Consider the following 22923-nt stretch of genomic DNA (forward strand, 5'->3'; position numbering starts at 1 on the left):
GCTCTAGCCTTTTCTATTCTGATTTTGATCTCCTGAATGTAATCATTTGTGGAGTGGATCATTGTTCCAAGATATGCATATTGTCCACTTGTTCGACGTTGGTTCCGTTTATTAGAAGATTCTCGTTATTTCTTTGAGTTTTCGATATTCTCATAAATTTCGTCTTCTTGACGTTCATCGTTAGACACGGTCTAAAACTCTATCTCGAACTCTATATAGACTCTATATATAGACTCTTTTCCATACTCCGCTATTCTGGTCACCAGTCTCTGAAGATGTTCAATATTTTCGGTTAAGCTCGCAGTGTCGTCCGCATATCTAATGTTGTTATTGGGAACTCCATTTACCTTTATTCCAGCTGTTTCACCCTTAGGAGCTTTTTTCAGGATCTCTTCGGAGTAGGCATTAAAAAGAATTGGCGACAATACGCATCCCTGTCTCACTCCACGTCTAATTTCAATTTCTTCTGACAGCTGTTCGTTAACACGTACTTTTTCTCGCTGTTTATAGTATAAATTTGATATGATCCTGAGGTCGTTGTAGTCAACCTTCTTTGATTTCAGGACATTCATTAATTGTTCATGTCGTATTTTATCGAATGCTTTATTATAGTCAATAAAGCATGCGTATATATTTTGATTGACGTCCAGGCATCTTTGTATCAGTATATTAAGTGAAAAAAGATCTTCACGCGTTCCTAGGCCTTTGCGAAAACAAAATTGTGTATCATTAACGTCTATGTCTAGTTTGTGATATATATTCGGTTATGGATGAATAATATTTCTTCTTTTGTAATATATGGACCTATTTCTTCTGACGTAAGTTCTATGTGCTCCAGATTTCCTCTTTCATCATCGAACAGTTCGTCGATATATTCTGTCCATCTTTGTACTTTCTCGTCCATCTGTGTTATAGTAGTCTCGTGTCTATCCAGAAGTGCACTAGTGGGATTTTGTTTTCTTAGTCCTGCCAGTTCTTTAACTTTCTTGTGTAGGTTAAACAGATCATATTTCTTTTGAAGATCTTCGATCTCTTTGCATTTCTCTTTAAAGTATTTTTCTTTTGCGTGCTTTATAATCTTCCTGATCTCGTGGTTTATCTCTCTGTATTTATTGTTGTCTTTGTTTTTAAATTCTCTCCGTTGTTCCATGATATCCAGTATCTCGTCATTCATCCATTCTTCTTTTCTCCTTGCGGAAGTAATAATTTAATATTTAATATTTCTTTACTGGATTCCAGTAGACAATGTTTTTTAGTCGATCCCAGTACTTGTCAATATCATTGGTCTTTGTGTTCAATTTGCTGCAGTTCACATGCAGTTTATGTTGGAGGCATTATTTTACGTTAGGTTCTTGTTTTCTTGTGTCTATTGTAGGGATTCTTTGATGTCTTTTAATATTCTTAAGGGTGAGTGTAATCTTGGCGATTAGTGAATTGTGATCTGAGGCCACGTCTGATCCAGGATATGCTTTCAAGGCTTTAACAGCATTACGGTATCTTTCATTGATCACAATGTAGTCTATCTGGTTCCTGACTACTTTCTCCGATGTATCTGCGGGCGATCGCCATGTATACAGTCGTCTGTTTGGTAACATGTGTTTGTAATAATCAAGTTCTGCTCTTTGACAGTCTCCTCTCTCGTTTCGATTTTCCAGACCATAGTTTCCTATACATTTTCCGCTTTGTCCCTTTTCAATCTTTGCATTAAGATCACCTAGGACTATCGTGATTTCTCTTGTTTTCAATGCTCAGTGCCTCTTCGATATCTCGGTAAAATAATTCCACTTCTTCTTCTTCGGCATTCGCCGTAGGAGCATAAACTTGTATCACATTCAGTTTGGCATGAGATGTCACCAACTTCAGTACCATTACCCTTTCTGAGATAGGGAAATAGCATTCCACCGCTCTATTAGATTTTTTTTATTAAACAAAAGCAGAAACAATATCAGTCGATAACTCATGTGGCTTTAAAATGAAATAGGTATTTATATAAGCTGCAGTTTATTACAGAAAGTCGAGACTGATATCGTTTCTGTTTAGAATGGTGCGTTGGCATATTTATATAAAAACGTATTTATAAAGAAATTTCAATATTGTCAAAAATTTACTCATATTGTTTCTAAAATGACTGATTCAAATATGTATTCGATTGATAATGAACAAATAACTTATTTTGAGTTTATTCATAGAATAAATCTTGTTTTAAGTTGGTGAATTGGTGAAGTTGTTGGTAGATGCGTCGGTTTTATTGGTTGAATAAATTCATTGAGTAGACTGCTATTGGTCGTGGGTGAAATCGGCCATGAGTAGGATTAGTAAAAAACAAAAAATTTGAAATATATCCTGTAATGTATAAAAGTTGATGAAAACTTTTTAATACTTTGATATCAATTTGCAGCAATATGAAAGAATACGCGTGCTTCAGGTAAAATAAAAGTAGTTACCATGGATTATTTATCAATAAATTAAGAGCTCGTGCAGCAAAAATTTGGGAAGTTGGTAAATTCTTAGGTGCTTCAATACATTTTTTGTGCAATGTCCAAAGCATTGATTGAACAAAAAGACGATTTCTTTGTTGTAACTAAAAAAGATCTTTGATCAAAGAAAAGGCAGATATCGAGCACAGTTTATTAATTAAATCTTGACCAAGTACTTTCGCTTCCTAGAGCATCTTCAGGGACATTTCGTCAATTTTGGCCTATCTAACAATCATAGACTGTCATAAACATAAAATTGTACATTAAACTACACTACACAAGGACAAACAGTTAACATTTTTTTTAAATTTTTAAAAATAGGTGAAGGTACATTATGGTTGGCCTCAGGAGAGAGAATCATGCTCTCTCCTGATGCCAACCATAATGTAGCTTCACCTATTTTTTTAAATTTTAAACTGTTTGTCCTTGTGTAGTGTAGTGTAATGTACAATTTTATGTTTATGACATTCTTTGATTGTTGAATAGGCCAAAATTGAAGAAATGCCCCTAAAGATGCTCTAGGAAGCGAAAGTACTTGGGCAAGATTTAATTAATAAACTGTGCTCGATATCTGCTTTTTATTTGATCAAAGTTCATTTATTCGAGCATTCAACCTTATATCAATTTAAAAAAGATCTGACTAGGGTTTTGAAAGCTGAGAAGTGTTTTGAGTAATAGATGTTAAACATATTTCAAAACCTTGGAAATGCACATGCTCGAAAAAAAAAATCCTAAAAACATTACCTATTTTAATTTCATGCTGAATTCAATATAAAGTATTAAAAAGGACTGTTACAAGAGAAATAATAAATAATCCAACTACTTCACTAATGGAAAAACTAGTTCGACTCTGTCTTGCTATGAGAACGCGGTAAAGACATTTAAATATTTTCAGCAATGTTTGATTTCATCGTTTCGTTCGTAGATTGACGTCACCAAATGAGTGCGCAGGTTCACGAGATTTTAAACCCAATCTACTATGATGTGAGTGACGATTATGTACTTTTCTAAAAACTATATCATTACTGTTTTTGTCTTTATCCCTATGAGGCTTTGGCTTCCCTAATTTATGTGTCTCCACAAATTTTTATCTTGGGTCATACTAAAATCAATCTCCTTCGCAGAAATGTCCTGCCTAAGCGTCTCCCACCAAGTCTTCTTTGGTCTTCCTCTGCTGTTGTTTACAGGAACTTATAAGTCAGCAATTCTTCGTATTGATTGATATCATTTGAATGTTGATTATGCCCTAACCCTCTTAAGCTGGGCTTCGCTACTATCCCAATTGTTGCCATCCCTAGACTTCCCCTAATATTTACATTCTTGACTTTATCTCCCGTTGTTAGTCCACCATTTATCTATTTAACCTTTCTCATTTTCGCCAAATGCAATCTTAAAGAAGTTTTATAGAATTTTACTTTCAGTTTCATTTAAATATTTCTGTCACACAATACAATACTTTCAACATCCTTCCATTTCCCGCTCTACCTTTACTGCTAGCACCTCTACCGATTCCCCATTACTCTGTAATACTTTGTGTCTGCCCTAGATGTTTTGTATTTATTATTTTTTTCTTTTTTAGGTCAGGCCAGGCAAAAACTGTGCCTGTGATATGGCCGAAAAGCACCAAAGTCCTGCTATCCATTTTAGGACACAGCCATGAAGAAAACACTGAATGCGTAGAACAGATTTTCAAGAATCCAATTTTAACCCAAGAAAACTTCAAAAATCATTACATCGTTATCATTAATTCAGTAGGAGAGTGCTGTAGTTTACTGAAGGATGGTGATTTTGATTTTAATAGAGATGAGGTAATGATTTCTTTTTTTAAATATAATAAGTAGTGGCCTAACACTTGTCACGGGAAATAGCATTCTTTTTAAAGATTTGAATCAACAGGTCATAATAGGGTCTAGGTTCCTGATTAACCTTATAGAGCTTAACTAATTAGGATTCATTTTACCCTACATTATTATTATCACTAATTTCATTTCTAAAACTGGAATCCTGGTTCTTTATAATTTTGAAAAGCCGTAATAACTAGTCGCAACTATCTGTCATTCGTATCAATTTTGAACGTCACTAACTCATAGTGGCCCATCACTAACTAATAGCCAGCGCTACTAAATTTACCCAAGTTTGCGGTAACCATCAACACATGCGTCGAATTTTGATTCTTCACTAAAAATTACTCGGAACCAATCTTCTACCGACCAAGAAAGTTTAGATTTTGCCCATATGAACCTGGCTTTCATTTGTTTTGCTTTTAACAGTGGCTTTTCCTTTGCCAAGAAGAAAATATGTTAAAATATGTATATTAAACTACGAGTTCACTTTTAAGTTGTTACCTGTAATTCAACCCTATAAAATTTTAATTCAGATTTATGTTTCCACTTGCGACAGCATTCCCTCAACAGATTTAATCCAGTTTCATGATTCCATTCAACTGTAGCTTGCCTTAGAGTATTTCTTCGACTTTTTTGTAAAATTTTACCAATGTTCTCCTATTCCTATCAGATGCTAGTTTTGAACGACCCGTACTTTTACCTTTTTCTATCTAAGATACTTCATGTTTCTTCATAATGCCTAATTATATTCCACACCATAGTTTTAGGAATATTAATTTTAACCCGTTACTTCAAGGATTATTTTATTGCTACAATTATTTTTAATCACTAACTCACGAATATTTGAATTTGTAGAAATACCAGGCACCATTTTATTGAAATAATACTTATTCAATTTGACGAGAAATTAATTGTAAAATATAGTTTGATGTTTGTTAGAGTGTCCGGCTGCATTGTGTGGTTTTCAGCAGCTACTTCATACTGTCGCATTATTTAGTTGTCACTCATTTTTTTATATTTTGATGATCCTACAGCTTATGTGGGTTATATTAAATAATATTAATTACGTTTTGTGATTATATATCATTTAAAATATTGCTTATTTAGCATCATTATCATAACTATAAAACAAAAAATAAAATAACAATCAAACGCCCGAATTTGTTGGGCACGTAGTTTGTTTTGTTTATTATAATTGTTTGTATTTTTTATCTTGTAAGGAATAATTCTATACATAGACTTTACTACTACAATGAGAATCCGAGATAATGGATACATTCTTCTGTACGAAGTCTCTCTTCAGTATGTTGATCTGGATACATACAATTTAACTTGTAATAAAAATGCATATGTAATGGTAATTCTACAGCCTATTGAACTCAAATTACCGTCTTTCATAGGTTTTTTTCGTCAAATAAAGTAAGACATGATCTTTGACACCGAATAGTTGTAGCATGTAGCGAAATAACCCCTAAACAGCTACAAAACGTAATTCTGATTATTTTAATCTATAACTGACAAAAAAAATTCAAAAATTTTAAATCTTTGTTTTGATTATTATTATTATTATTATTATTATTATTACATAGTAATAAGGGCTGGAGTCATGAAGACCCATAAGCCCATTTACAAGAAAAATGAAATAGTACATTACAAAATAATTAGTTACACAAATAAACTATGAACTAGTAAATTGTATACAGTATTGTTCAGTTTACAAACATGTAACAGTCTAGTTGGTTTTTAAAAGAATTTATAGATGGGGAATTTATAATTTCCATTGGGAGACTGTTCCATTTACTAAAAATATGATTACACAGAAAATGTTGGCGCCTTGTCCATGAAAAGGATTCCTTCTTCAGTTTCAAACTGTGTCCACGTAGTCTGCTGTGATGATTTAAAATAAACAAATGCTGCAGATATCCATATCCAAACTTTAAAATTCGGAAGGTGATAATTAAGTCACCCCGGAGTCGATGAGCTTCAAAAGTTGGTAACCCTGCTAAAGAAAGTCTTTGTGGGTAATCTGGCCTTCTTCATTTGAAAGATAGTCTAGTGGCTTTCTTTTGGACATTTTCGAGAAGAGTTCTATCTCGTACTAATTCTGGGCACCAAACTGTTCCACAGTACTCCAGTAGGGGTCGGACATAAGTTTTATACAAACGAATAGAACCCGAATAGGATATTTTTGTAAAAGTCTTATGAAGTAGGTATAATTTACTATTCGCTTTTTTAGTGATGTTTGAAATATGCTCCGACCAACTCAAATTTTCAGTAATTGTAACACCAAGGTCACAATATGATCCCATAGTATCCAGTAAATGCCCGTCTGCCGAACAAGACAAACGCGGGTTATTTTTTCCCAAATGTAAAACTACACACTTATCTCTAGTTAGAGGTAACATCCAATCCGAACACCACTTGAAAATCGAATCTAAGTCACTTTGTAAGTCTTGTCCATCCAAAAGTGGGTCAGTAAATATTTTTGTATCGTCTGCGTAGAAAGCTTCCATAGATAGATATGATATAAGAATCAATATCACTAGCATACAACACAAATAGTAGTGGACCCAAAACAGATCCTTGTGGCACACCACTTAAAACAGGTTTTTTAGATGACAGCGATTTGCCAACTCTAACACAAAACTCTCAATTTGTTAAAAATGCATTCATCCACCGCGAATGCCAAAGTGTTCTAGTTTATACATCAATTTTATTCTTGCTCAATTTTATTCTTGGTACCCGATCAAATGCTTTTGCAAAGTCTAAATATATAACATCTATAGGCCATTTTTTATCCAATGCTGCTGTCCATTCATTAACACACCACAGTAAATTAGTCGTGGTTGATCGACTTTTCACAAATCTATGTTGTTGTAGAGGAATAATTTTTTCCATAACTTTACAAATAACAGGTGTAAGGCTTATTGGTCTATAATTATTGGGATCTAACTTATTTCCTTTTTTAAATATAGGTGTCACCGAGACACTCTTCCAAATTCGAGGCAAAGTCATCATCAATTAGCCTATATTTGTCCACTGCTGAACGTAGGCCTCCCGTAAAATTTTCCACATATTTCTATCTTGTGCTTCTTGCATCCAGTTTGTGGTGATGCGCTTGATATCATCCGTCCATCTAGTTGGTGGTCGTCCTCTGCTTCGATATGCCTCTTACCTTGGTCGCCATTCCAGAATCTTTCTGGTCCATCTATCATCCGTCGAGGTAAAGAGTGTGTATTAAAAGATGAACGCATTATTAGTACTACTACTACTAAGGATTTCCACAGTTTTCACTGTCTTCCTTCACTCAACCGTTTTCTCCAATTTTCCCTGTCATTCCAGTCTCCATCTCGCAGGGTTCTTTTCTCCATAGCCTCGTCGATTTCATCTCTGAATGACCTTCCGGGTCTTCCTCTCTTTCTTCTTCCAATCGGGCTCCATTCTGTGATTTTGTTTATCCAGCGTCCTCTGTCCGCTCTTCTGACGTGGCCGTACCAGGATAGTCTCTTCTCCTCTATATAGTCGATTATGTCTGATTGCACTCCCATTCTCCGCTTAATCTCTGCGTTTTCAATTCTGTCTCTTTTTGTAAATCTACAGCTTCTCCTCAGGAACTCCATTTCTACTGCTCTTATTCTACCTCTATTTCTCTTGTTTATTGTCCAGTTTTCGGACCCATATGTCAGGATACTTCTTGTCAGGGTATTATATATTCTCTTTTTTGTCTTTATCGTAATGTTTTTATCCCACAACACTGAGTTTAGTTGTCTTATACAGTTTCTTGTTTGTCTCAGTCTGTTGTTTATATCTTCTTCTGTTGTTCCCTGGTTCGATATTATGGTTCCTAAATACTTGAATTTATCTGTTCCATTTATTTGTCTTCCCTCTTCTATCTCTAGGTTTCTCATATCCTTGTTTTCTGTTGTTAGGTATTCGGTTTTCTCTAAGTTTATTTCCATTCCGTTGTTTTTATATTCTTCTTCTACTTTTCTGAGCATAAAGCTGAGATCTTCTTCATCTTCATCATTCATTAGTGATAGTGGAATAGAGAGGACATCTGAACATTTTTTCAAAAATAATGTAGAAATTTTATCGGGCCCTGGAGATGAGTTGTTTTTTAATTTGTCAATATGGCGCTTAATGATTTCAGGTGAAAAATCGATGTAATCAATTTTGGGAATAACCCTTGAGTGACTGATTTTGAGACGGTTGGTCTGAGAATGGATACTTTAGAAGACATAGCAGACCTAACATATTTATACAGTTTTTTAGAGTCTTTGCAACTTACAATAGATTCTTCATATGCCATTCATTGATATACTTTTTTAGTATTACTGTGTAGTTTTTGTGAGTTTGCAAATCACGTGTATAACCTGTACGTTTATATTTTCGCCATAATTTGTGTCTTATAAGTGATATCAATTCACCGTTAATCCACGGCTTAAGTTTGTTCGTATAGTAAGTTTTTCTTGTGGTATTGCGTCTTTTATAATTGTCAATGATGCTTATAAAATTATTCCAAACTTCTTCCGGGTGTTCTAAACTTTCCAGTAGTAACAGCCGATTAACAAGGTTTTCAAAATTTGTTATTTCATGTATAACTGTATTTTCACCAAGATGATTATATTCAGTAATGAACTGTATGTTTGTTGTGATAACTACATGACAGAATTGCCCACAGGAGTGCATATCACCTGTTCTGTAAGCAATTGGTCATCATTTGTAAAAACTAAATCTAACGTTGATGGCAAATTGTTTATTCTGAAACGAGTTGGATTCATAATCAATGGGTGTAGATTAGAACTTTGAACAAAGTTTATAAAAATGTTTCTCGCATTTGTTAGGTCATTGCTTACAACTGGCAAAGGCCAAGAGATATCAGGAAAATTGAAGTCAGCAAATAAGACAAGGTTTTCAAGTTTGAAAGGAGTTCCATTTTTTCGATCAAGATTTGGTCATCTTCTAGGACAGTACTACCTGGACGATATAGGCACGCCAAATGAATAACAAGTGAATTAAGAGACATTTTTAAACATAAAAATTCGATGTTAGGAACAACAATATCCAGATGAGCAACAGAAAAAGTTTCAGAAATTTCTAAAGACAGGTATATGCACACTCCTCCCCCTCTTCGACTGCTGCGATCAAATCTGTAAAGAGAGTATCCATCTATAGTATTTAAATTGTCAGAATCATTTTGTGTTAGCCAAGTTTCGGTTATTAATATTATTTTAGGTTTTAAATCCTGAATGTAACATAAAAGTTCATTAAATTTAGAATGTAGTGTATCCAAATTGGTATAAAAGCAGAGCCAGTCGCAAAAGCCAGTTTTTTAATATTACTGTCGAAAATTAGTAATTTGTGGTATACCACGTATGTATTTTATTGTTAAATTCTGTTCGCCGTTTTCTTTTCCAATCTCTAACTCAGATCGCAAATCTTTTAAAAAGTTAACTTGCATTGGTGTCTTATCATCAACAATGGATACATTTTTTGTTTTTGCTTTTTCTAAGAGTTTCTTTTTATTTTGCAGAATTTGTTTAGCTTCATACTCATTATTCATGACCATTTTGATCATTCTAGGACATTTATTACCAACTTTGCCTACTCTAAAGAAAGTAACCGGGGTTGCGTCACATTCTACAGCCTGTAAAATTTCTTTCAAAAATTGTTTGTCTTGATCTTTTTTAGTTTGAATATCACCTGTAGATTCTGGTACGCCTCTGACAATAACATTTTTGGCACGATTGATACGATCGATGGCTTCATTGGCGATATTTTCAGCAAATTGTGGTGACGAATTTTGGTCAGTAGATGATAATTTAATTTCAAGTTCATTGAATTTCGTTGTAATTTCAGCAACCTTTACATATATTTAGCTAATTTTTAATTGCAAATCATCATTATATTCCTTAAGTATTGATTTTAAATTTGAAAACGCTTACAAATAATTTTAATTCCTCGCACCTTACATCTAGTTATTCTATCATCTACGCGAAGGTCGGTACAAGCCAGGTGAATTACTCCTTTGCATGCATCGCATTGTAGCGAAGATCGTTCACGGTCGTTGATCGCTTTCGAACAATTTGCGCAGGTTTGATTACTTGGCATGGTGGGAGTGAATAAATGTAAATATAATGTAAATATCTCTCACCTTGCAATACGATGAATTTAATAACACGTGGATTTGGATACAATTTTCTGGAGCCAAATTCACCAAACAGACTGGATAACACTTTAACTTAGGTGCACTACTTTTAAAATTCAACTTCAGACAGTTTACTACCGCTAAATTCCAAAACTACACAGACTATCAAAACTACATGTGTATGTGGCTACTACATGTGTATGAATGCATAATTGATGCAGATTTATTTTGTTGATAAACTGTGTGTGAACAATTGGTTGTATGGTAACTTCCAGGTACTTCCAGTCGAAGTCAAAATGTGTTTAAATTACCAAAAAATAAATTACTAAATTTACTAGACACTTAGGAATGTTTTGGTGGGGATCAGTGAACCGAGTATACCATTAATTTCCAATCAAAAAATGGTCTGCTTAAAGGTTAAATTGACGGGTGTCGGAGTTTCCTCGAAAGGTAGACTGTTTTATTGGGCACCCTGTATAATTTTGATTTATTCCCAAAAAAATATTACATCAAAAATAACACTTATATTTATCCTCTAATAATACAAAAACAAAAATAATATAAACATTTGATTTGATTTAAAAAGAATTAATGATCAAGTTGGAATAGTATTGATTACTTGGAACAACTTATTATTTATTCAACACTATTTTCAGGTTATCAGATGTATGTGGAAGTCTCTTTTTAACTTCATACTATCAGCTAGTGAGTCAGATAAGATTATTTACAATAATATGATTATTAATATTTTGGATGGCTATATAAAGGTAAGTTACTCTACTATTTCTTCTTTGGAAATTAGAATATTAATTAAATATTTTTTTCTTGTAACTAATGTATATTTACGATCTAGTTAGTTACTTCGTTAAAAGTGTAGTTTATTTTTCTCAATTATTAACATAACTCACTAAGTAAAAACTTCAGCCATTCCTTGTAATATCTAAGATATGACTAAAATAAACTTTGGAACAATTTATGTCGCAAACTTTGCAGTCTTATAAATACAATTCTGTCCATTTCCATACAGGGTGATCAACTTTTGTGGCGAGGTCCGATATGTCTGTTATTATAAGAGCTACCAAAAAAAGTTATTTAAAAAAATAGGAGGTAGATGTAAGTTTTGATACAAGTATACAAAGTTATCTTGTATTATACAACGTATTTAAAACGTTATAACCAAATTTCAATAAAACCTGTAATACGTTTAACGGCCTTTTTTTTTTAAATTACACAAGTCTACTGTGACCTATTGTAGTCATAGTTTTTAAATAATTGTGAAAATTTATAGAAATAATTGATTTTCCTAATACACTTTATAATTAAAACAGGATAAGTCAAAACACAAATTCATTTTTGGCTCAGTATTTTTAAATGCATCACCGTGTATTTTATATCACCATCATAGACTTAAGGCAATGTACTTTAATTTGTAGTGGAAAGAGGGATATTCCATGAATTCCATTTATTATTTTTATTTACTTTACTATTTACAAATATCTTAAAACAACACACAAAAAACATTAAAAAATTAAATTGTTCTTTTCATTGTAGAAGGTGTGCAAAATGAGCCCCCATAACGTCAACACAGGCTTGAAAACGGTTTTCAAATGATCTGTTTACGTTCGTAAGCATTTGTGGCGTACCGTTATGAAATAATTCTGACCTTCATGTTATCAATTGTTGTTGGAGGTTCACAGTAAACTAGATTCTTAATATAGGCCCTCGAGACAAAAAATTGTTGAGAACAATAAAAGTACGCAAGACTGCATACCTTGGACACATACTGAGAAATGATATAGTCTTCTGCAGGTCATCATCCAGGGTAGAGTCGATGGCAAAAAGGGAATAGGTAGAAAGAGGAAGTCATGGCTGCGAAATATTCGAGACTGGAAAAACATGACTGTAGACGAATTATTCCACGTTGCAAAAGACAGAGAAGCTTTTAAAAATGTGGTCGCCAACCTCCGTTATTGGGGACGGCATAAGAAGAAGAAGAATATAGGCCCAGAAGAAGTCGACTTGCTTAAGTCTGGTGATTTAGCTGCTAAATGAATTGGTTCTTCTTTTTCTACCCATTTGTTAGAAAATTGCTCATTCGATGCACCTTGAATAAGCGCGTTATGATGAGAAAGAGCTCTGTCGTGTAAATACTATAATTGTTGACGGATGTTGAGTGGCACGTTTTCACGTAAATAGGTAAATGGTTTACTAAAGTCTAAATAAACCTCTTCGTTTACTGTTTCCTCAAAGAAGAAAGGGCCTTTTACATAATTACCAAAGACACCAACTCAACCGTTTAAGAGCCACCTAGGGATTAAACCAAATTAAAAAAAAAATATTTCTACTATTATTTTTTGTTGTGTCCATCCACATAAAGCTATCCATATATCAAAATTATTCGCAGTCAATTATTGGTGTTGCGGGATGTGGTATGGGTGCTTGTGGTGTCTCGAGAGAATTTTCTGAATATATCCATCACTAATGCCTTGCTCTCTTAAAATATTTCGGAAGCATGTATAGGGAGGCTCAGTAACGGCTTATAAAATATTTATTTTGGTTTCTTCTGTTTTAACCGTTTTTTATTTCTGTAGTCTCAGATAAGACTGAACCATTGCGATTGAATCAATTTATTATATTTTGAAATGCTCTCTTATTCGCTTACTGACTATCTGCATATCGCTCAAGTCATGATAGACTATAGTCGGAATTCAATAGGATAGTCAGGTTATCGCTTAGAAATGATAGATCCTCGAGGGGTCCGAGATGAGAGACGCGTGTAGTTCAGTGGTGGCGTGTATCTTTTTAAAATAAGGAAAATAATAGGAAACTTGCACATAAAAATATTTTTGCGTCAACGGTAAAATTGTTAATTTATGTTAAATATATTTTGTTAAAATGTTATGTAAAAATATTATATTCAAAATATTACGTCTTAACAATTAATTGTGTAAGCCAGATGTACACACAATATTTTCATTCACTTATATTATTTTTAGTTTAAGAAATATGTACATGTTTATTTTACAACATCTCAAATGCTAAATTATACTTACTTACTTAAGCCATCCTTTTGTACCTTACGGTGTCGAGGTGCTAAATTATATTATATTTTAAATCCAAAACTTTTTCTCTTATAATAATGAAATGTCACGAATATACTTCTGGTTCTTAATAATTTGTAATAAACAAAACCTATCATTTATAAATATCTTAAATTCATAACAAACAAGAAAGAAAATAACTTCAAAATATAAACGAAACTTTTAGTAATAAACGTAAGAATAACTAATAACTATTGTATCGCCTTGCATTTCTCCAATAGAATATCTTGAACTGCTTTTTATAAAATTTTCCACCATTAAGACATCAAATTGTAGATGAATGGTCAGATTAACCTTTTGAAAAACCCTCGTTAGTCATAATATGCGTTTTAAACTAAACACGACGTAGCATTCAAATTGAGCAATTTCCAAGAACATAAATATAATACCTGGAAATTTCCAGTTAAATACGATTAAAATGGAAATAATAGAATTCCCGAAACAACCTTGTTTTTCCTTTTGAACTTTTATTTACAATCAATTTCCAATTTACAATTAAGAGATAACATAAAAACAAATTTTCCAAATACAGTAATATACGTAGGCAGTGGCTTGTGTGGAATAAATTCATAACATAAAATAAGTAGTAATATATTATGCTAAATCTCGAACAAAAAATTTTGCTGTGACCTTTGTTGACTTCCAAAAGCCTATGACGAAATAGATAGAGAAACAAAGAATAACCTTTTCGAATTTGGCTTAGATAGAAAAACTTTAAACTTAATCGATGCCACTTTAACCATATCAAAGGTAAAATTGGGAGGTAAAGTATCACATAGATCAATTGCAAATCGCTGATTTCACCTCTACTGTTTCACTGTGTCTTAGAAAAAATTATTAGAGAGTGGCAACAGCCATACCATCTATTTGTGGAATAAAAAGTTTAACACAAAAGAAAGGGTCTGAAGGTAAACTGCTTAGCTTTTGCCGATGACTTGGCTGTTGGGTAATAATGTCAATGAAGTTGAACCACAAAACTGGTTGAAAATAGTATTCAACAAAACTGAGTTTATTGAGAGAAAAAACATTTAGGAGGAAATTAAAAAAATAGGAGTATTGATTCTATTTTGAATTTTGCCACGAGTTACTGGTTCCCTAAGGGTGTTAATTATTATGACCTAAACATGTGAGGCATCTCTTTACTTTGTTCGGGATACAAAATACTCACAAACATCATTAATCGAAGACTACAACCTCTCACGGAAAAAATCATCGGGGAATATCAAGCAGGGTTTAGGCAAAATAGATCTACCATTGACCAACTATTTACAGTTAAACAAATACTAGCCAAAGCATGGGAATATGACATGGACGTTTACAATCTCTTTGTAGATTTTAAACAAGCCTATGATTCAATAGATAGAACAATTCTACCTAATATACTGAAAGAATTTGGCATACCATCAAAATTAATACGACTAGTGCAAATGACAATGACAGAAACAGAAGCACAGGTATGTATTCAGGGACAGATCACTGATGCGTTTACGATAACGCAAGGACTGAAACAAGGCGACGGACTAGCTCCAACGCTCTTTAATCTTGTTCTGGAATATGTAATTAGACGGTTGACGGTGAGCGGAAATAACATACTTACAAACAAGTCTACCCAATTAGCAGCATACGCAGATGACATAAACATAATGAGCAGAACAATGAATGCAGCGGAAGAAACCTACGTTGAGTTGAAACAGAGTGCAGAAGCAGTAGGGCTAGCAATAAATACAAATAAAACAAAACTACTCATACAAACCAGATCAAATAGACCGGTGCAACAACACTTTATTGACGATATAGAACATGTAAATAGATTCACATACCTAGGAATGGATCTGGTCGCAAGCAATGAAGAAGAACCGGAAATAAATAGAAGGCTTGTGCTGGCAAATAAAGCCTATTTCGCGATGGGCCACATATTCAAATCGCGAGACGTACACCGGAAAACAAAACTCCGGGTCTATAAAACAATAATCAGGCCCATAGTAAGTTATGGTTGCGAAACATGGGTGGTGACACAGAAATCTGCCAATGCATTAGATGTGTTTGAAAGAAAAATATTACGTAGGATCCTGGGCCCAATAAGTGAAAACAACAACTGGCGAATTAGGTACAATAGAGAAATATACGAGCAATATAGCGAACCACCTCTAGCACAACATACTAAACTGCAGAGATTACGATGGGCAGGGCACGTGGTCCGCATGCATGAGAATAGAATCCCCAGAAAATTATTAAATGCAAGAATGCAGGGAAAAAGACCTGTTGGAAGACCTAAAAAGAGATGGGAAGATGAAGTCGATGAGGATGCCAGGAACTGCCTGGGAACGCGTTCATGGAAAAGAACAGCGGTAAATAGAGATGGTTGGAGAAGCCTGTTGAAGGAGGCCAAGGCCCGATTTGGGCTGTAGCGCCATTGGATGGATGGAAACATGTGATGTTTTTAGATTAATGTCCGTGATTTTCTCCTTCATGCCACTTGAAATTTTGCTACTTTCCACGCTAACGAATCTGCAAAAATAACTGCAGGTTTTTTTATGAAAACGAAAAATTTTACTTTGGAAAAGTTACGGAAAACTAAATTTACTTTTTTTTGCTTACCTCATATGATGGTCTATTAATGATGCATTCTAAATAAGTCAAGTACAAACACATGTAATACTAAACACGTCGATTTTTTAAATTTAATGTTCTACAGTTTACAATAAAATTTCATTATAAAAGTTGATACACATTACAGTGATGACGTCATCGGCTCTTTTTTTAAATGTCACTCCCTGTATTTTAGGACATTTTTAGATCGATAAAAATGAGCTGATTCCAAAAAAGTATAACACTGGGGGTCTAACGGATATAATTTGAAAGATATGCGCTTAGAAAATTAATTTTTATTGATTTATAATATTAATAAATTATAAATATATTATAATAAATAACTTGAAAGTAATCCAGTAATTAATACTTGACTTGATCTTAAATGTTCGAATTTTATCCCTTGTTGTATTTGACAGTAACCCAAACGTTGTACAAATTCTTGTAGAACCTTGTTTATGCTTTCTTGAGAAATATTGTTTATTTCTTTACGAATTCTTGTTTTTAAGTCTCCAATATTTGCAGGTTTCATTTTATGAATAACATTCTTTAAATGACCCCACATAAGATAATCCAAAGGATTGAGGTCTGGCGACCTCGCTGGCCATTCAATATGTCAACGTCTTCCAATCCACCTGTTCGGAAAAATTTCGTTTAGGTACCTTCGAACATCTAAAGCATAATGCGGAGGCGCATCATCCTGTTGAAACCATAAACTTTTATCAAAACCTCCAAGATTAATTGTACTAGGGAATAAATTAACTAAAGTAGGTACGAGATACCCACTTAAAAACTGAAGATATGCTGGCCCGCTTAAATTACTTTCGAAATAGGAGGGTTTAATGATTTTATTTCTTACAATGCCAGCCCATACGTTTACCTTTTGCGGGTATTGTGTGTGATATTCCCGCATCCAGTTGGAGTTTTCAGGAGCATCAGAAAAAATAATATTTTGAACCAAGAGAGGTTTTCGGTGGCTGTTATCGATCATTATTTCGTAAAATTGTATTCTTTTATCTGGATCATCCTCGTTTAATTCCTGTACAACTGTGCATTTTACTTACTTCACTTACTTTTACGTACTTTCTGTACCGTTGTTTTGCAAACATCGAGATCACTACTAACCTTACGAACAGAAGTGTGCGCATCTTTTTCAAAAGCAAGTAGACCATCTAATGTTGTAACATAACATGCATTTTCAACCGTACCAGTTTCTCGAAATTTCTTTTCAATCTTACTTACTGTTGACTACGTGATGGGTATGTCTGGATATTTATCATTAAATAAATTACACACTTCCATCTGAGTTCGCGATTTGTCTCCATACCCAATCATCATGAGTATTTCAATTCTTTGCTTTACACTCAAATTCATTTATATTTAAAATTAATTCTAAGCAATATTACAGAACATTCACGAATTAATACAATTATTGTACTACTTAATTGTTATTGAACGATACTAAAAATAATTAGTTTACCAAAAACTAGAAGTAGGCTACTTTTTTGCAATTGATAATAAATAATTTATTTTCTAAGCGCATATCTTTCAAATTATATCCATTAGACCCGAGTATTATACCTTTATGAAATCAGCTAATTTTTATCGATCTAAAAATGTCCTAAAATACAGGGTGTTACATTTAAAAAAAAAGTAATAAAAATAATTTTATAAAAAAAGTTTTTTTTTACAAAAAAAATTATTGTAATTAATATTAAATTTAAAAATCGACGTGTTTTAGATTTTTTTAAAAAGGCTTTTCATTTAGGAAATATCGAATTTATTCCATACTTTACGGACACACTGTATACACTTCTCCAAGAAATTAACGCACCACTTCTTTAAATCAATTTTATTGTAAACAGGCAAAGAATAAAAAATAAAACTTCACACCAGATTTATTCTACATTTTATTAGTAATTATAACAATTATTTGTCTAATTATCAGAAAATGTTGAAGCACAGGAAAAAAAAATAAAACGGAAAATTTCAAAAAAAATAATGATAAGAAAAGTAAACTGAAATATAAAAAAAAGTCTTAATAACGAGTGTTTCCACCTCTACTACGTATAACAGCCTCACATCATTGGCCCATACTTAAAATTAATTGCCGTATTTCATTTTGGTCTAGTTCTCTCCAAATCTGGATCAGCCTCTCTCCCACTTCTTGCAAGTTGTTTGGTTGGATCGGTGTCGCTCTTAATCGCCTACCAAGGATATCCCAGAGATTTTCAATCGGATTTAAATCCGGACTATGTGCTGGCCATTCCATTGTGTTAATTCCTACCTCTTCTAGACAATTTCTGACGATCTGTGCAGCGTGAGGTCTGGCATTATCTTGCATTAGTAAGAAATTTTCGCCGATATAAGGAGCTAATGGTACTACATGTTGCTCCAGGATCTCCAATATGTACCTTTCAGCTGTAACAGTTCCATTTTGTATGACCACTAGGTCCGTACGTGCGGTCAAAGAAATAACACCCCACACCATAACGGATCCTCCACCAAAAAATGTGGTGTGAGAATTTAGACTGAGCATATCGTTCTTTGGGTCGTCGCAACACACGAACGCGTCTGTCGTTATTGTACAAACAAAATCGGGATTCATCAGTAAATAGCACTCATTCCCAGTCAGCCTCTAACCAAATAACGTGTTCTCTGGCAAAATGTAGTCTCCCCCTTCGATGCTCTGCAGTTAATAGAGGATCTCGGGCGGCAATCCTAGGTGTTAATTTGTATTCCCTAAGTCGCTGGCGAACAGTTTCAGTACTAATTTGTATAGCATGCACGTCTCGAAGCTGAATTTGTAGACTTCGATGTGTTACAAAACGTTGTCGAAGAGCAGAAATTCTTAAAAATCGATCTTGAATAGGGGTAGTTACACGGTTTCGTCTTGCCCTGGTCTGCGAGTATGATCCCCTGTTTCGAGGAATCTTTCTAACACCCGTGAGACGGATGTGTGGGACACATTAAACCGACGAACAATTCTTCGGTAACTCCAACCTTCTTCCTAAATTATCACTTCTTGGGCACATTCATCTCGGGTTAAATTACGTGATTGACGCTCCATAATAAACACAATTAACAATTATCAACAATTAAACAGCAACCGAATAAAATTCGTGAACACTTGGAAATTAGTATATTTATAGAATTAGTACATTTTTGCTTCTTTTTGTTTTGTTGCAAAAAAAAACTATAGCGATAAAACACAGTCAATAAATATAGAGTGTACGAATAGCATATACAAGAAGCTTGCAAAATATAACATTACAATGAAAATTTTTATTAACGCTAATAAAATATTTTAATATTTCAGAGTGGTGCGTTAATTTCTTGGAGAAGTGTATAAAAATAATTCGCTTTGTTACCTTATTAAAAATATAAAATGATTGTATATTCTTTGTAACTCGTATTCATTGGCGTTTGTCTGTTTGATTGTTATTTAATTCTGTTGTTATTTAATCTGTTGTTATTTAATTCGCTTCTTATTTTGATATATTTACAGTCCTTGGGATCACCGATCACAAGGTTTGATGAATAAAATCTGCTTATTTAACTTAATATTTTTTAATTAAATTTTCAGCTTTCTAAAGACTCGAGTTATTACAAAAGCCTCATTACCCTAATCTTTACTTCGTTGATGGAATTCGATAAAGATATGTTACACGATTCTATTTCGCAACTTTTGAAACAACTGGTGACGATTTTCCTTGAAGCAAATATCGAGTAAGTTATGTTTGAGTATTAGTTAATTGAATGCAATCAGTAAACACAATTATGACATACTTACGTCTCTTGTACCGGGTGGTCCAATAAGCCGATCTCTCGGCTATATATCAGAAACTATTCATGTTATAACTTTAGGAGAAAAAATTCCTTAGTAAAAGTTGCCAAGAGAAATCGCTGGAAATAACTTTCAAGTTTCTGGGTTAACCGCTAAGGGGCGTAACCTGTGAAGAAAAATTTGAAACCCAGTTTTTTTGTGAAATATGCCCAATTATACCAAGTGTTAAATAAGTAAACTAGAAAGAGCCGCACAAAGTTGTTCAATTACTTTTTTTATTTTTTCAAACAAAGGGTGAGGGAGAGTGGGAAAGTATTTGTGGATAAATACCTATAACTTTGGTTTGGATCAACCGATTTTAACGGAATTAGTGTCATTAGAAAGATCCACAAGGAATCTAAGTTCCTGTAGTTGGCTGTATACCATATATCACAAAAAATTTTATTAAAAATCCTTTATAAAAGGTATATAGTTTAATAAATTTTTAAATAATTTATAATAAAAATTTTTTAATAAATTATATACCTTTTATAAAGGATTTTTAATAAAACTTTTTCATTAGAAAGAGTGTGGATGAATTACTTTACATCTACTATAAAATAATTGCATTTAGTTTTAATTGCACAATCTAAGGTAGATTGTACTTTCCAATAGAAAAAATTAAAATTTGTTTTTCCTAAAAATGTTTAATGGAAATACCTATTTATTGTAAATTATAATGGAACTGGATTAAATTCGTAACAAAATGGCGCAAACCGCATGTTAATAGCTTTTGTCGAACTCGAGATATGAATAAAAACGCATAAACATAAGTAAGTATAGTATTGACTCACCCTGTATTATAAATTAAATTAAAAAATTAGTCAGTAGGTACTTTCAAATTTTTTTATAGCAGAAGAATCTTAATGTTGATACCTATTTTGACTATTGTTATTTCATATGATTAAAAATAGTTTTTTCGAAACTAAGTAGGCTACGACAATGAATTTGACGTTCATATTGTTTATTTATTGACAGCAGTCAAAACATTGTTAAAAAGTGTTATATTATAATTCGAATCGAAGATTGCACTTTTTTCAATAGATATTAATATTGGTAATATTAGTAATTAATTATCAGTACTAATAATTCGTGATGAGTATATCAAATGCAGAATTGTATGATATTATTGGAGTTTATTTCGAATGTCACCAAAAAGCCGCTATTGCCTCACGTATATATTCTGTAAGATATCCTGACAGGAGACATTATGGCAAAGGAGTATTTGAAAGAAAGGCAAGAAGGTTAAGAGAAACTTGAAGTTTTTATCGTCCTTGTTTTAAACGACGTAGTAGAGGTATGACCGAAGATAATTCAATCGATGTTCTTGCTTTAAATCAACAGAATCCACATATAAGTAGTCGGCATATCTCTATAGGATTAAACATACACAAAACTACTGTTCTAAGGATTTTAAAACATCACAGGTTGGTTTTTCATATAATAAAGTGAACGTTTAGGTCAGAAACTTGGAATTCCCTTAAACTTTAGATTCAACTCTTATTTTCATATTCCGATAAAAACGGCAACACGGCGCTTTTATCCTTTTATCCGTTTCTTAAAAATACTTATGCACTATTTATCTTGTGAAACAATTGTGGATTTTAAATATGGGGGTAAAATTAGTGGCTACATTCATGTATTAACCTGACACTGATGATGGAATACTTATTCCGAAAACGTTTTGTCTATTTAACATAGCCCGACTGGGTTTTTATATACCTTTTTATAAAGGATTTTATTGAAAATTTTTTAATATATGGTATACAGCCAACTACAGGAACTTAGTTTCCTTGTGGAATACATTAATTATTACTACCAATATACTAAGCACTAATCTAAAAAAAAAATTATTAAAATATTCAACAAGATCAAATCAACAAGTGATATGCTTTGCGATACGTACTTGCGATACAAACTACGACACTGGCAAGCAGCACGCTCGTCGTTTCCATGGTAACAATAGTAAACACGATTCACTGCGCATCGTCGAGTTACGACTGTTACGAGTCATATTCCCAAACTTAAGTTTGTTGCAGTATACACGTAATTTGTGAACTTTCAGTCACGAATAACTCCAAAAATATTCACTTTGTCGAAAAAACTTTAAAGAACATTTTTGTCTTATATGATAACCAAGGTAACTAATCATGAATAATGAAAGAGTATATTCATTCATATTTATTAAAAACTTTTCCATTTGTAAATATCTATAAACGACTATGAATTTTAAAAAATAAACTTTTGTTTTAATTGATGCAGTTTTATTTTGTTAATAAACTGCATGTGAATATGTTTTGTTTCCATATTGGCTATGAGCATGTATGCATATAGTATTTTTCAGCCACTGACTGTCGTTGAAAATTTAACTAACGTAGCAAAAAATAATTATTAAATTAACTAGATAGTTAGGACTGGGACCAAAGAACCGAGTATACTGAACCGAGTTTTCTGCGAAACAAATTTATATATTCAATTTAAATGATGAATCGGTTGCACATGTGAGTCCATTTCAACAAGGTTAAAGAAATAAATATAAGACTTACTTACAATTAATATAAAGTTTCATGATCAGTCAGAATTACATCCATTCTGATGTTGCTACTACCTGCCTTTAACTAAAAATCTATAGTTGTTACAGTAAGGCATGGACATCCAAATATAAAAGATAGATACATGTTACTTTGGCTATTCTTTTTGTAATATTTTAATTTTTAATTGTCTATTTTGATTGTTGCAATAATTATGTCCAAATAGCTACTGATTTAAGACTTTGCTTCGTTAAGGCAAATTTATGTGATTATGTGATTGTTTGGAAGGGCAGATGTATGTGATTTTTCATGCATTTGATTTTCATAAACTTTTATTTATTTTATTTTAGCCCAAAACTTTCACAGACATTTCTAGATTTGATTTTTGGTCATATATAGATAAAAAA

The 22923-nt window shown here is 32.9% G+C and overlaps 1 protein-coding gene across 1 annotated transcript in view; it reads left to right on the top strand.

The window, feature by feature from the left end:
* Positions 1 to 22923, top strand: part of LOC140434830 (uncharacterized) — a 91283-nt gene that overhangs the window by 14244 nt on the left and 54116 nt on the right. Inside the window, exons 6-8 of the mRNA XM_072523396.1 lie at positions 4057 to 4285; positions 11126 to 11236; positions 19746 to 19888. Of these exons, the coding sequence (XP_072379497.1) occupies positions 4057 to 4285; positions 11126 to 11236; positions 19746 to 19888 (483 nt within the window). The remainder of the gene's footprint in view (positions 1 to 4056; positions 4286 to 11125; positions 11237 to 19745; positions 19889 to 22923) is intronic.

This window comes from Diabrotica undecimpunctata, chromosome 2, assembly GCF_040954645.1.
Source record: "Diabrotica undecimpunctata isolate CICGRU chromosome 2, icDiaUnde3, whole genome shotgun sequence".
NCBI lineage: Eukaryota > Metazoa > Arthropoda > Insecta > Coleoptera > Chrysomelidae > Diabrotica > Diabrotica undecimpunctata.